This window comes from Salvelinus fontinalis, chromosome 41, assembly GCF_029448725.1.
Source record: "Salvelinus fontinalis isolate EN_2023a chromosome 41, ASM2944872v1, whole genome shotgun sequence".
NCBI lineage: Eukaryota > Metazoa > Chordata > Actinopteri > Salmoniformes > Salmonidae > Salvelinus > Salvelinus fontinalis.
Window position 1 is genome coordinate 18,515,598 of NC_074705.1, and position 15,791 is coordinate 18,531,388.

Genomic DNA, 15,791 nt, shown 5'->3' on the forward strand with positions numbered 1-15,791 from the left:
TTGATTCAATACATTTCAATTCCATTCTGCTCTATTCTACCTTCCTTTATTTTTCCAGGCACAGAGAGAGAACGAGATACCGAGTAGGTAAGGTTATTGGTACGACAGAGATATGAAGTAACGATGCAGATCCTGCACTCCTTTGAGTCATATACCCACACAGATACATCTAGGCATCACTGTCAGGTTAAGAGCTACAGTGGCAAGAAGAAGTATGTGAACCCTTTGGAATTACCTGGATTTCTGCATAAATTGGTCATCAAATTTGATCTGATCTTCATCTAGGACGGAGCAATAGACAAACACAGTCTGCTTAAACTAATAACACACAAACAATTATACATTTTCAAGTCTTTATTGAACACACAGTGTAAACATTCACAGTGCAGGGTGGGAAAAGTATGTGAACCCTTGCATTTAATAACTGGTTGACCCTTATTTGGCAGCAATAACCTCAACCAAACGTTTTCTGTAGTTGCGGATCAGAACGGTACAACGGTCAGGAGGAATTTTGGACCATTCCTCTCTACCAAACTTTTTCAGTTCAGCAATATTCTTGGGATGTCTGGTGTGAACTGCTCTCTCAAGGTCATGCCACAGCATCTCAATTGGGTTGACTGGGCCACTCCAGAAGGTGTATTTTCTTCTGTTGAAGCCATTCTGTTGTTGATTTACTTCTGTGTTTTGGGTCGCTGTCCTGTTGCATCACTCAACTTCTGTTGAGCTTCAATTGGCAGACAGATAGCCTTACATTCTCCTGCAAAATGTCTTGATAAACTTGGGAATTAATTTTTCTGTCGATGACAGCAAGCTGTCCAGGCCCTGAGGCAGTAAAGCAGCTCCAAAGCATGATGCTCCCTCCACCATACTTTACAGTTGGGATGGTTTTGATGTTGGGGTGCTGTGTCTTTCCCCCCCCCCCACACATAGTGTTGTGTGTTCCTTCCAAACAACTCAACTGTAGTTTCATCTGTCCACAGAATATTTTGCCAGAAGCGCTGTGGAACATCTAGGTGCTCTTTTGCAAACTTCAAACGTGCAGCAATGTTTTTATTTGTATAGCAGTGGCTTCTTCCGTGGTGTCCTCCCATGACCACCATTCTTGTTAAGTTTTTTACGTATTGTAGACTCGTCAACAGAGATGTTAACATGTTCCAGAGATTTCTGTAAATCTTTAGCTGACACTCTAGGATTCTTCTTATTAACCTCACTGAGCATTATGCGCTGTGCTCTTGCAGTCATCTTTGGAGGACGGCCACTCCTAGGGAGAGTAGCAACAGTGCTGAACTTTCTCCATTTATAGACTATTTGTCTTACCGTGGACTGATGAATATGAAGGCTTTTAGAGATACTTTTGTAACCCTTTCCAGCTTTATGCAAGTCAACAATTCTTAATCTTTGGTCTTCTGAGATCTCTTTTGTTCGAGGCATGGTTCACATCAGGCAATGCTTCTTGTGAATAGCAAACTCAAATTTTGTGAGTGTCTTTTATAGGGCAGGGCAGCTCTAACCAACATCTCCAATCGTGTCTCATTGATCGGACTCCAGGTCAGCTGACTGAGGGTTCACATACTTTCCCCAACCTACCCTGTGAATGTTCAAATGATGTATTCAATATAGACAAGAGAAATACAATCATTTGTGTGTTATTAGTTTAATCACACTGTGTTTGTCTATTGTTGTGACTTAGACAAAGATCAGATCAAATTTTAGGACTAATTTATGCAGAAATCCAGGTAATTCCAAAGGGTTCACATACTTTTTCTTGCCACTGTATGTCCATCCGTCACATAGACAGGGGGGGGGGGGGGGGGGGGGGGGGTGCGGCCAGGCCCTATGGGGCTGCTGTTGGGGAGGGAGAGCGGGATAAGGGAGAGGAGGAGGTAAAAATCAATGCCACACCATTCCACTGCTAACAGCACATTCCTGAGTAGCAAACTCATCTTTCAAGTGTCAGGTAGCATCCTGCATCCGCTCCGCACACTGCATATTGTCAAAACACTGTTTGATTGTGTGTGTGTGTGTGTGTGTGTGTGTGTGTGTGTGTGTGTGTGTGTGTGTGTGTGTGTGTGTGTGTGTGTGTGTGTGTGTGTGTGTGTGTGTGTGTGTGTGTGTGTGTCTGTGTGTGTGTCTGTGTGTGGGTCTGTGTGTGTGTCTGTGTGTGGGTCTGTGTGTGGGTCTCTTTTTGACTGTCTGACCTGGATGTACTCCTTGGTGCTGTCCTCGCTGGGTGTCCAGGCGTTGTCGATGTTGTTGAGCCTGGCCTGGCGAGGGGACCAGCGGCCGTCGTAGAAGGAGGACGAGGCTGAGATCTGGTCGTCTGAAATCATCCCTGACTCCAGACCAAACGCTGTACTGCAGTGGAACGCTGTGGAGAGAAGTGGGGGGGGGGGGGGGGGGGGAATTAGAGGGGAAGAGAGAGAAAAGGGCCAGGTGAGGGAGGGTGTGGTTAGGAGACAGAGAGAGTTTGGGGGAAAGAGGGGGACCAGAGTTAGAGGCGGAGGGAGACCAGAGGGAAAGAAAGAGAGAGAAGAGGGAGTGAAAGGGAGGTCAAGAGAGGTAGAGATAGAAAGTGACTATGAGGGCAATAGGACACATATAGAACGGTAGAGGGAGCGAGAGATGGAAGGAAAGAGAGAAAAAGAAAGCGCTATGGAATGCGAGAACAGGAGAACTGAGAAAATGAAAAACAGACGGACGGACAGACAGAGAGAGAGGGGGGCTACTTACTGTCGCTGACTTCTTTGTGTGTCATGTTGTAGCGGGCTGAGAAGCCGTCTTTGGCCACAGCCATGTCCGTGTGGAAGGACAGAGACAGCAGACCAGATGATGACTTGATCTCAGGAGGAATCTTAGTACCGCAGTAACGACCAATCAGAGGGCCCACTGGAAACACACACAGACGCAAATAGTTAGGAGGGATCTTCATTCAACATATACAGTAGGTTTTCAGTGTTAAAAAGAAACAGATTTACATTTTTTATTTAACCTTTATTTAACTAGGCAAGTCAGTTAAGAACAAATTCTTATTTACAATGACAGCCTACCGGGGAACAGTGGGTTAACGGCCTTGTTCAGGGGCAGAACGACAGATTTTTAACTTGCCGAAGAAAATACTTGTAGACCTTTTAATATATTTATTTCACAAAATAAAATAAAAACTTGCACGTTTATTCGACATAGAATTATTAAAAGCAATCTTGGATGTGTTTCCTATTTTTTATATATTTATTTCAGGATTTTAACATGTTTTATTAGCATCAGTGTATTTTATGGAACGTGAGCATCTCCATTGAAAGTGCTTTTTAGTCCAGACATAGGCTTAAAACCGGAGTCAGCATCTAATGAAAAAGCTGAAGGTCTGTGTCTCGGCGTGAGTCTCTCCGTCTCGTGTGGTTTAGGCTGGGATTAAGACCCACTGTGGGGCAGACTTTAGATTATACACTGTTGTCACCCAATCTTCTCAATCCCACCCAATCCCACCGACCCCGCCAGGATTACAGACACACACACAATGTTCCTGAAGATTCCCCAAATCAGATTTCCATTCCTTTCCTTCAGATCTAATGACTCTTCAGTGTTTCGACTAATGTGCTTGATGGGGTTGGGCTCAATTCCATGTCAATTCAGTCAATCAAGGAAGTGAATTGAAATTCTTAATTCAAGTCATGAAAAATCGCATTTCAATGAATCTTGCCTCTCTTCTTTGAGTTGAAATGGAACTGATGCCCAATGCTTTGGTTTTAGTCTGTAAAGTTTTAGTCTCTAAATGTAATGTAATTCCCACATGGGTCATGTAATAAAGCTTAAAGCTTGTGTGATTGGCCAAAGCATTTGAATCATTTTGAAAATGAGAGTAGTTTGGCACTAAGTGAGGAGGTATTGAAGCTGTTGCATTGGCCATTTCAAGTTTAAAATATTTGCGGAAGTGAGAGTCAAAATTCTCCTCTCTACTAATCTATCACCATCTTGCTCCCAGCCCCAGCGGTAGATACGAAGCGCTTTGATACCCCTCTCCAGAGCTTTCTCCCACTGGTGCTTTCCCCTTCCCTTCCTGTCCTGATCTCTCCTGATACCACTAGCATGTAGCTATGGTGCGGTATGTAACTCCGCCCACAGGCGCCTCACCGCCACGGCAACCGATACCCCTCATACATGCACTCACACTCTCGCTTCGATGTGTTGTTTCCCCTAGGTACAGATCTAGGATGAGCTTCGCCTCCCCCAATCGTAACCTTAACCATTCGTGAGAAAAATGCAAAACTGACCCAAGAACAGCATCTAGGGGCAACTTAACCCTACTCCCTATTCCCAAACAGGAACAAAGTGCTGTGTGATAAGGGTCGATTGAAACATAGGGGAAGTAGGCCTGATGAAGGGGATGAATGGGAAACAAGTCATGGGAAAGGCCTAGTCCTGGGAGGTGTAGAATGGCTAATGCAGGAAGGGGCTAGTTCCTGGATTGTTATTGAGACAAAGGCTGCAGGAAAAGCTCCCTTGAGGTATTGTAGACGATGTGTGTGCGTGTTTGTGTTCAAATACATGCATGTGCCTCATACAGTGTGTATGGTTGTGTATGAAATTGTATGTGTGTGTGTGTGTCTGGTAAGCACTCACCCTGGGGCAGCCCGTCCCATACGTCCAGCCAGTCGTACTTGCAGTCTCCCTCTCCTGACAGCAGGGGATCGTTCTCCAGGTCAAAGGTCAAGAAGGTCAGGGTCACGTCCATGTGGGGCGGAGTTATGATGATGTAAGAACATTCCAGGTTGTGGGGGTACTTGTCAGGGAAGCCGGGGGACTCGATCACTCCGGAAGGACTGGTGAAATTCCGGAAACAGAATTCCGATCCTATGGAGAACACACACAGGACACAGACATGAGCAATTTATCACAGAAAAGCAATCATTTTTTATTAGTAGGGAATGTTATTGAAGAAAAGACATTTGTCACTGCAAGACATCAATAATAGAATCCAGTTGCAGTTCATTGTGTAACACACATTCACATACACACACGCATGCACGCACTCTCAGACAGGGCGGCAGGTACTCTAGCGGTTTGACCATTGGGCCTGCAACCTGAAGGTTGCTAGTTCAAATCCCCGAGCCGACAAGGTGAAAAATCTGCCGATCTGCCCTTGAGCAAGGCACTTAAGCCTAATTGGTCCAGGGTCGCAGTCAATAATGGCTGATCCCTGGCCGTGACCCCACTCTCCGAGGGTGTCTCAGGGGGAGATGGGATATGCAAAAAAACACACATTTCCATTTCACACCCCACACTCGTACAGGTTACCCACTAGTGCACGCAGCGAAACATGACAAATATAAGCACCCCCATTTGACCTTTGACACACACACACGCCTCATCATGAACCTCATATTCGCCCCCACAACCCAGTAAGCTCTGCGTTCACTCCCTTGCTTCAAAAAAGGAAGAGAAGAGAAAAGAAAAACACATGCCAAATCAAACGGGAGTAAACTCGCTAAGCGGCCCGGCGTGTCGGCAGCTCATTAGCTATGCAGATTTATGCGCCCTGGGCGGCTCACCTTGAGCTCTCGACAGATGTGCCTCCCATATAAACTTCCCCCTGAGTTACTGAGTGTTTATGGACGCGCACATGAATGATTTGTGATGTGCACGTCTCTCTCTCTCTCTCTCATTTATTCAAAGCACTGATCATATATACTTGCACCTTACAATCCTCAAACTCTCTGTGTTCCCACCTCTCACTCTGTTCCTCTCTCTATCCTCTACCTCTCGTGTTATTCAAAACATTGATGGGTCACACACACACACAGACGTACAACACGCAAACTGTGAATACATAGACAAGCTCTACCAACAGCAATAGTATAGCACGGACATGTCCTTGAGGTGTACTGTATATACATTCTTGAGGGGCATACAGAAAAAGCAGCGAAGAGGCCTGGAAAGGAAAACAATGGGATGAAAGGGGAAAGTGGGAATGGAAGACCAGATAAGCAACAGCAAACAGACAAGCACTCAATACATCTTGGTGATCCCCCCCCCTCCCCTCCCCCCTCCAGATCTGATATGACCTAGTACGACCGTACTTCAACCACATGTGGTCTACCCCTAATTCACAACAACCACAACCATCACCACGGGGCAGTGTTTGAATGTTCTCTCTATGTGTCTCAAAAGGCCTTTGTGTGTGTGTGTGTGTGTGTGTGTGTGTGTGCGTGCGTGCGTGCGTGCGTGTTTGCTTGCGCATGTGTGTTGTCCATCCGTGCATGTGTGTGTGCGCGCGCGTGCGCGTTTGTGTCTCCTGTGACTCCATTGGTCAGTCAGACCCTCTCGTTTAACGGGTAGAGACAAGGCCAGTGTGATGCCTGCCTTAACCAGCCACTATGCCGACCACACTGTTATAGACCTCATGGAGATGAGGACTGCTGCCTTTCACCGCAGGACGAGAGGAAACACGCACGCGCGAACACACACAAGTCCAGGAGAAAGCAAGCCAAAGCACTACTCCAGCAAGGTCTACTACTGCTCATTGACTGGCCCTCACTGAATAGGGAATGTGTGTGTGTGTGTGCGTGTGTGTTTGTGTGGAAGAATGTGCGTGACACTGTGAAAGTGTGTGATTGGATGAAAACACATAATGTTCCTAGGCCGTCATTGAAAATAACAATTTGCTCTGAACTGACTTGCCTAGTTAAATAAAGGTTACATTTTTTTTAAATTAAAATACATTTAAAAAATACTACGTTCTACATAGGTCTTGTGGTATATGGTAGACGGGGTATGTGTTTATCAATGAAAGTGTGTGCGCGTGCCTGTGAAAGAGGGATTCAATCACACCAGTGCATGTCTATATTAGCCCAGTGTGTGCTACCACCCGTTTTGCACGCGCTCACATCGCCACATGCCATGGTGTGGATGCATGAGTACTCTCCCTTTTGTTAGTCCTTATTAGTTCAACTATATGAACATTCCAAAAACAAGCCCCTCTTCCACACACACACACACACACACACACACACACACACACACACACACACACACACACACACACACACACACACACACACACACACACACACACACACACACACACACACACACACACACACACACACACACACACACACGTCTGACACAGCAGCCACTCGCCTGGCTTGCACATTTCACCACGAGCAGCCATTTGGCAAGATCTGTCTGCCGGCGGGGGGTTGAGGAGGGGGTGGGGGAGGGAGAGAGGGATGAGTTGCTGGGTGAGTTGCTGGGTAGAAATGCGTCAGCCGCTTTCCGCTCGAGTGCCTGACGGAGTAGTCTCCGCACATGTTGTCAGGGAATCCCCCCTCCCTCCCACGCTCCATTCCTCCCCCCCCCATCCCTAGGAGGAATGCGTAGTCTGTTCATTCACCCTCTTCCCCCCTCCTCCTGTTTTCGTGTTCCTCTCCCTCTCCTCATGCTATGAGAGTTCACCTCCACGTTTGTGCACGTCTGTTGCACATCTCAACCTCTAACACTATCTTTCTCTCGCTCTGCCTCGCAGCCTACTCCCGCTGGAGTCAACCCAAGGCTTTCATGGAGATACACTTGAGGGGTGTGTGTGTTTGTCTGGATTCCAAAGGTGACCCTACAGACTGAGTTAGGGGGGGGGGGGGGACAGAGTCAACCATGACCCCAAGGGGAACCACTGAAAGATCAATCCCAATTGGCTGCTCTCGTGCTCGAGGCTAGAGGAGGTCGCTTGGCGGGAAGTCTTCCCGCAGTAGCCGTGGTAACAGTGTCACAGTAACAGTCACATGACAGGGGGCGGAGTGGGGGGCTGGTTTGGTATGAGGGGTTAATACGCCAGTGTGTGTGAGAAAAGTAGGGCACAACAATAATGGGGGAGGGAGGGCAATGGGTGTATTTTCACTACTGTGGGGTTGTGGTGCGGGTGTGGGGGATGCGGGTGGGGTTGGAGGGTTGTTGTTTTGGGGCACACGCTCCCCCAGGGGGATGGGATGGGGGCTCAGGGGAAAAGGGATTAGGGAATACAGTTAAGGATGAGAAGTCAAATCTCTTATTGCTGTTTATTATCCCTGTATCCATTATTGGCACTGAACATAGGAAGGGGGGTACAGTATACACAAACACATATGCATGTCTGCACACACACTCTGCTTACTTAACAGTGTATTCTCTGAGTGAAGCTACAACAGACTCCTCATCATTAACCTTGGGTGCTGATGGCAGTCTAGGAAAAGAGATATACTGCAGGGCCGTGTTCATTTGGCACCAAACGGAAGGAAACAGACTGAAACAGGGTGGGCCTATTACCTGGACTTGCCCAATAAGAAACATGGATTTGAGTTTCAGTTGCAAACTGTTTTCGAAACGTTTTCCATTGTGTGCTCTAATGAACACGACCCTGATCAGCAGCAAAAGTAGGACTGAAGGCCAGGGCTCTGGCTGAGGACAACCGCCAGCCGGACAGACACACCTCCAAGCTGTGTATTGACCTAAGATCATATCTCCTCTAGTGACGCACTCCTTCAAAACACATACGGATGCATAAACACACACTGCACGCGCACACTTAAAAAAGACGAGAACACACACACACACACACACACACACACACACACACACACACACACACACACACACACACACACACACACACACACACACACACACACACACAAATAAGACTAGAACACACATCCCTCATGCACAAATATCAATGTAAACAAACAACAGCGCTCTCACTGGGGGTTGTGCCTGGCAGTCTCTAATGTTGTCCCAGAACTCGTACACTACTGGGGTTTGTAGAGCGATTTGTCCCGAACATGACATGTTAAAACAAACAACCATGATGGGTGGTAGGATGCAGAGGGATCTCTCTCGCACAGAAACACACACAGGCACAGACACATACACACCCACTGAGCACGCACGCACATCTATACGCCTACTTAGACACAAACAAAATCCTATTTCGCCCAAGCACACTGTAATCACCCACGAACACGTATCACACACGCATACCATTGTTTTTGCACCCCAAATGCATAGTAGGCTCTTGTTAAAACCATGGCAACAGCATACCCATCCATTCTGTTACAGTGTGTGTGTGTATGTGTGTATAATATTAGCCCTATCACATCATCATATCGTTGTGCTGGTGGCCTTGGTAACAGAGCTAAATGACAAAACGGGGCCACGTTCAAATCACGTTTCAAAATGTTTTGAAACAGAGCAGGTACTACTACCTGAATCCCACCCACCAAAACAAATCAATGTCAATGGGAGCTTACAAGCAAATCGCAGCTCAATATAGAGTGCATCAGTATAGCTGTATGTCAAGCACACTTCCTCTTATGCATCCACCAGCACCATCGTTAAACTCAAATCCCAACTCATCCCCACTCTACCCTCTCCCTCTCCCAGTAATCATCTCCTCACTGCCTGTAGCCCCTCTCAATCACTCTCCCCCCCATCCTGCCCCCTCCTCCTCACCCCTCCCTCCTCATCATCTCCCTCTCAGCCTTCCTCCCCCTCGAGATGAAGGAGATCCCAGGCCAGTTAAAAGAGGCCTTCCTGAGATGCTTTTCAGACAGGCTGAAAAGAGTTCATGGCTTTAACCATGTTTTTTTTCCCTCCCTGCCTCTCTTGAAGTTAATTGGTCTGGGAGTGTCGGGGGGGGGGGGGGGGGGGGGGGGTGAGGTTGCGAGGTGAGTGAGTGTGTGTTTGTGTGTATAGGTGTGCATGTGTGAGGTAGACGCCCCCACGTTAAGGTGAAGGTCATCGTAGGTCCTTCTGCCCAAGGCATCCATAGCAAGAACTCAGTCAACCATCCATGTTCCTGCCAGGTGTGTGTGTGTACTGGTAGCGAAGTCAGGTGCAGGAGAGCAGAGATTTGTGAAACAGGCGCACGCACACTTTATTGAGGCAAAAGTGCAAAACGCGCAAAACAGTCACAAGAATTATGTTTAACAATTAACATCTTCGTGAAAATACTACGGAAAAAACAAACCAGTCTGGCGCGTCAACAACAAACACGTAACACGAACAATCTTACACAAAGACACGATGGGGAACAGAGGAATAAAGACATGTAGATTGATTGGGGAATGAAAACCGGGTGTGCAGGAAACAAGACAAAACAAATGGATACATGAAAAATGGAGCGGCGATGGCTAGAAAGCCGGTGACGTCGACCGCCGAACGCCGCCCGAACAAGGAGAGGAGCCGACTTCGGTGGAAGTCGTGACAGTTCCACAAGGCTAGTCAGGTAGTTAGGGGAATGACCACCCAGAGCCATTGGAGAGAGTTTGGCCATTGTGGTTTCAACCCCAAAAGGTATTAGGAGGAACTTAGATCACATTTACATGGTTTGATGAAAGCCATGTTAGCACCTCATGGGCAATATTCACCAATAGCAGTCCACAGGTTTCCAAATTCACATTTTTATTGAAGAAATAGAATGCTCAGAGGCAACAACTTGGCATCCATTTAAGATTGGCCAAAGTCTCTCTACATATGTCTCCATCCCAACCTATCAGTAACCAGTCAATCATCAACGTCCCAACCATACAACCAATAATATCGCCCCTCCAATGATCAACAACCAATCAAAACACCCCAAATGTAACGTTCCTGACCTGTTTTCTGTTGTTTTTGTATGTGTATATGGTCAGGGCGTGAGTTTTGGGTGGGCAGTCTATGTTTTCTGTTTCTATGTTGGTTTTGGGTTGCCTGGTATGGCTCTTAATTAGAGGCAGGTGTTTTGCGTTTTCCTCTAATTGAGAGTCATATTTAGGTAGGGTGTTCTCACTGTTTGTTTGTGGGTGATTGTCTCCTGTGTCGTCGATGTATGTACCATACGGGACTGTTTGGCTGTTCGTTCGTTTTGATGTAGTCTGTTTCCTGTCCGTGAGTTCTACGTTTAGTTAGTTAAGTTCATGTTCAGGTTTTCGTCTACGTCGTTTTCTTGTTTTGTAATTTTGTAAGTATTTTGTTTTCGTGTTGCCGTCGTGTCAAATAAAGAGATGGCTTATTTCCCTAATGCTGCGTATTGGTCCACTGATCCTTCTCTCCTCTCCTCGTCCGAGGAAGAGGAGGACGACAGCCTTTACAGAATCACCCACCAAACTAGGACCAAGCGGCAAGGGAAAGCTCAACAGAGCAACAAGGACTCCTGGACTTGGGACGATATATTGGACGGGAAAGGTTGCTACACATGGGAGGAGATCCTGGCTGGTAGGGATCGCCTCCCATGGGAACAGCTGGAGGCACTGAGGAGAGCAGAGGCTACCGGAGAGAGGAACCGGAGTTATGAGGGAACGCGTCTGGCACGGAAGCCCAAAAAGCCCGTGAGTAACACCCAAAACATTCTTGGGGGGGTGGCTAAGAGGTAGTGGGCCAAGGGCAGGTAGGAGACCTGCGCCCACTTCCCAGGCTTACCGTGGAGAGCGGGAGTACGGGCTGGCGCCGTGTTACGCAGTAGAGCGCACGGTGTCTCCTGTACGAGTGCATAGCCCAGTGCGGGTTATTCCACCTCCCCGCACTGGCAGGGCTAGATTAGGTATTGAGCCAGGTGTCATGAGGCCGGCTCAACGCGTCTGGTCTCCAGTGCGTCTCCTCGGGCCGGCATACATGGCACCTGCCTTACGCATGGTTTCCCCGGTTCGCCTACATAGGCCGGTGCGGGTTATTCCACCTCCCCGCACTGGTCGGGCGACCGGGAGCATTCAACCAGGTAAGGTTGGGCAGGCTCAATGCTCAAGAGTGCCAGTACGCCTCCACGGTCCGGTATTTCCGGCGCCACCTCCCCGCCCCAGCCTAGTACCTACAGTGCCTACACTACGCACTAGGCTACCAGTGCGTCTCCTGAGCCCTGTTCCTCCTCCACGCACTCTCCCTGTAGTGCGTGTATCTAGCCCGGTGCCTCCAGTTCCGGCACCACGCACTAAGCCTCCTGTGCGTCTCCAGAGCCTTGTACACACTGTATCTTCTCCCCCTACTAATCCTGATGTGCTTGTCCTCAGCCCGGTGTCACCAGTGCCGGTACCTCGCATCAGGTATAGAGTGGGCTTTGAGAGTACAGTGTGCCCTGTCCCTGCTCCCCGCACTAGTAGGAAGGTGCTTATCCTTAGCCCGGTGCCTCCAGTTCCGGCACCACGCACCAGGTCTACAGTGCGCCTTATCCGGCCAGAGCCATCCGTCTCCCCAGCGCCATCTGAGCCATCCGTCTCCCCAGCGCCATCTGAGCCATCCGTCTCCCCAGCGCCATCTGAGCCATCCGTCTCCCCAGCGCCGTCTGAGCCATCCGTCTGCCCTGAGCCTGCAAAGCCGCCCGTCTGCCATGAGCCTGCAAAGCCGCCCGTCTGCCATGAGCCTGCAAAGCCGCCCGTCAGACAGGAGCCGCTAGAGCCCCCCGCCAGACAGGAGCCGCTAGAGCCACCCGCCAGACAGGAGCCGCTAGAGCCGCCAACCAGACAGGATCTGCCAGAGCCGCCAACCAGACAGGATCTGCCAGAGCCGCCAACCAGACAGGATCTGCCAGAGCCGCCAGCGAGCCATGAGCAGCCAGAGCCGTCAGAGAGCCATGAGCGGCGAGAGCCGTCAGCCTGCCATGAGCGTCGAGAGCCGTCAGCCTGCCATGAGCGTCGAGAGCCGTCAGCCTGCCATGAGCGTCGAGAGCCGTCAGCCTGCCATGAGCGTCGAGAGCCGTCAGCCTGCCATGAGCGTCGAGAGCCGTCAGCCTGCCATGAGCGTCGAGAGCCGTCAGCCTGCCATGAGCGTCGAGAGCCGTCAGCCAGCCATGAGCGTCGAGAGCCGTCAGCCAGCCATGAGCGTCGAGAGCCGTTCAGTCAGGATCTGCCTGAGTATCTCAGCCGGGACCTGCCCCTTGTCCCGGTGCTGCCCCTTGTCCCGGTGCTGCCCCTTATCCCGGTGCTGGTCCTTATCCCGGTGCTGCCCCTTGTCCCGGTGCTGCCCCTTGTCCCGGTGCTGCCCCTTGTCCCGGTGCTGCCCCTTGTCCCGGTGCTGCCCCTTCTCCCGGTGCTGGCCGTTCATTTAGGGGATGTTAGTTTGAGGGTGGTCATTGGGAGGGGAAGACAGAATCGGGGAGTGACTATGGTGGTGTGGGGACAGCGTCCAGAGCCTGAGCCACCACCGTGGTCAACTGCCCACCCAGACCCTCCCTTGGACTTTGTGCTGGTGCGCCCGGCGTTCGCACCTTGAGGGGGGGGGTTCTGTAACGTTCCTGACCTGTTTTCTGTTGTTTTTGTATGTGTATATGGTCAGGGCGTGAGTTTTGGGTGGGCAGTCTATGTTTTCTGTTTCTATGTTGGTTTTGGGTTGCCTGGTATGGCTCTTAATTAGAGGCAGGTGTTTTGCGTTTTCCTCTAATTGAGAGTCATATTTAGGTAGGGTGTTCTCACTGTTTGTTTGTGGGTGATTGTCTCCTGTGTCGTCGATGTATGTACCATACGGGACTGTTTGGCTGTTCGTTCGTTCGTTCGTTTTGATGTAGTCTGTTCCTGTCCGTGAGTTTTACGTGTTAGTTATGTAAGTTCATGTTCAGGTTTTCGTCTACGTCGTTTTCTTGTTTTGTAATTTTGTAAGTATTTTGTTTTCGTGTTGCCGTCGTGTCAAATAAAGAGATGGCTTATTTCCCTAATGCTGCGTATTGGTCCACTGATCCTTCTCTCCTCTCCTCGTCCGAGGAAGAGGAGGACGACAGCCTTTACACCAAATAAGAGCTCACCAGGCAGAATTAGAGAATTCACTCACCTGTCTTAAAGATCATGAACCCCCCCCCCCCCCCCACCGCCCCCAAAAAAATAACAACCAATAAAAACGCCTCAATAACGAAGCGCCGGACATCATTTGAGAATTGTCTCACCTGTCTTGAAGATCTCGTAGCGCAGCGAGAAGCCGGCCCCCTGGTGGGCGTAGTCTGAGACAAACTTGATGTGCAGGGCAGTACCAGAAGAGATGATGGCTGGGGGGGCGATGTTACTGCAGTGTTTACCCAGCAGCTCAGCCGAATCCGAACCACCATCACGGATCTCAATGAAGTCATACCTGAGAATGAGAAATAGAGAATTTCATGAAAAATCCTTGAAATGTTTTTATGTGTGGTGTCCATATTAGGACAGCCTCGGGCTCAGCAGGAATTGATTCAATGTCAGCAGGAGTTGCCTCAGTCTCAGGAAGAGTTGTTTTAGTCTAATCTAAACTAAGACTGTCCTAATATAGACATCGTACCTATGGATTTATTTAATCATGTATATGTTAAAAGAGGTGCTTGGAGAAATATGTATTGATTTCAGGAGAATGTTGAATGGATGATTCAAGCTTAAAACCAAAGAGACAAAGAGAAGAATAGAGAAAAAACAGCTTTGGGGCTCAATGTGATTGAACTCTAGTCCATATGACCTTTGACCTAAGACCTATTGACCTCCCCTAAACTAACCCAAATTCTTAACTGTCATTTCAGAGACAGAGAGAGGTGAAACTTGGACTCAGACAAATCCCACCTGCCTCTCCAAAATTAGCCAACTCAACAGAAACGAGTCGCTGACACTTATGAAGCTGGGAGAGGGGTCAAGGTACAGTGTGTGTGCATGCGTGTGTGTTCCTTCTACATAGAAGATCATAAGAAATCCCAGGACATAGTGTCTATAATACTGTAATAAGCTCATAGTTGCGGCCACAACCTCCAAACAGTTGTCACTGACTAGTGGGATATTCATTACCCAGTTTTCCAGATTTTTTAAATCAGGTTTTTGCTTGGCAGACCTTCTATCTTTATTGGCATTAGTCAATAAAGTCATGAATGCAACTGTTTATGTCAAATTGTTTCTCAACTTGTAGCCATGGTTGTCCTGTAAGGAAAATGGTAAAACACTTCAATGTGATGATAAATATGAGGGCAGAGCAAGCAGATGAATGAAAACAGTGTTTTTCAGCTTTTCCACAGTGGACTTCCTGGGACGGATAATTAATAAGCGTCCCCACTCTCCCCTCTCTTGGATATGTGACGGAACCGTCAAACATGAGCCGTTGACACAGTCTCACATCCAATTACAATGAAAGTCCTTCAGCACAGCACTGGATCACTGTTCTGTGTTGGACCCACGCGTGCACGCATGCACACACACACACACACACACGCACACACACACACACACACAAATAATACAGCCCCATACACTGTCATTGGGAGCAGGAATGTTTAGATTGACATAGTCTCTCGAGATCAGTGTCCATCAACGTTGGTTCTGGGAACCTCACAGGGTGTGCACATATTTGTTCCAGCCTAGCACTAAACACTCCCGATTTAACTTCATCAAGGGCTTGATGATTTTGCCGATGAGTCGAGTGAAGTGTGTTTGTGCTGGGCTGGAACAAAAGCCTGCACAGGCCCAGGATCAAACTTCATTAATGAGAGGGCCTGTAACTGACACATGCTTAAGGAAAATACACACACACACACACACACACACACACACACACACACACACACACACACACACACACACACACACACACACACACACACACACACACACACACACACACACACACACACACACACACACACACACACACACACACACACACACACACACACACACGTACAGTGTGTACGTCAAAGATAAAAGGCCTGAGAAGGAACTGAGAGCCTAATTAGGTTTTAATTGATTTGGGAGTGGGCTCTCTCGCCTGTCGTGGATTAGAAGCGATGACTGAGTGTTTCTCAGATGTGATTATTGACCTGAGCGCTCCGTCTCCCCAGGCCCTGATGAATACATGCATGA

General features: G+C 48.6%; 1 protein-coding gene across 2 annotated transcripts in view; it reads right to left on the bottom strand.

Moving 5' to 3' along the window:
* The window catches only part of LOC129840684 (neuropilin-2-like), an 84,085-nt gene that overhangs the window by 43,812 nt on the left and 24,482 nt on the right, over positions 1–15,791 (bottom strand). For both annotated transcript variants that reach the window (XM_055908755.1, XM_055908757.1), the window contains exons 3-6: positions 13,871–14,052; positions 4,618–4,848; positions 2,731–2,886; positions 2,199–2,368 (exon numbers count right to left, since the gene is read on the bottom strand). In XM_055908755.1, coding sequence (XP_055764730.1) covers positions 2,199–2,368; positions 2,731–2,886; positions 4,618–4,848; positions 13,871–14,052 — 739 coding nt within the window. The remainder of the gene's footprint in view (positions 1–2,198; positions 2,369–2,730; positions 2,887–4,617; positions 4,849–13,870; positions 14,053–15,791) is intronic.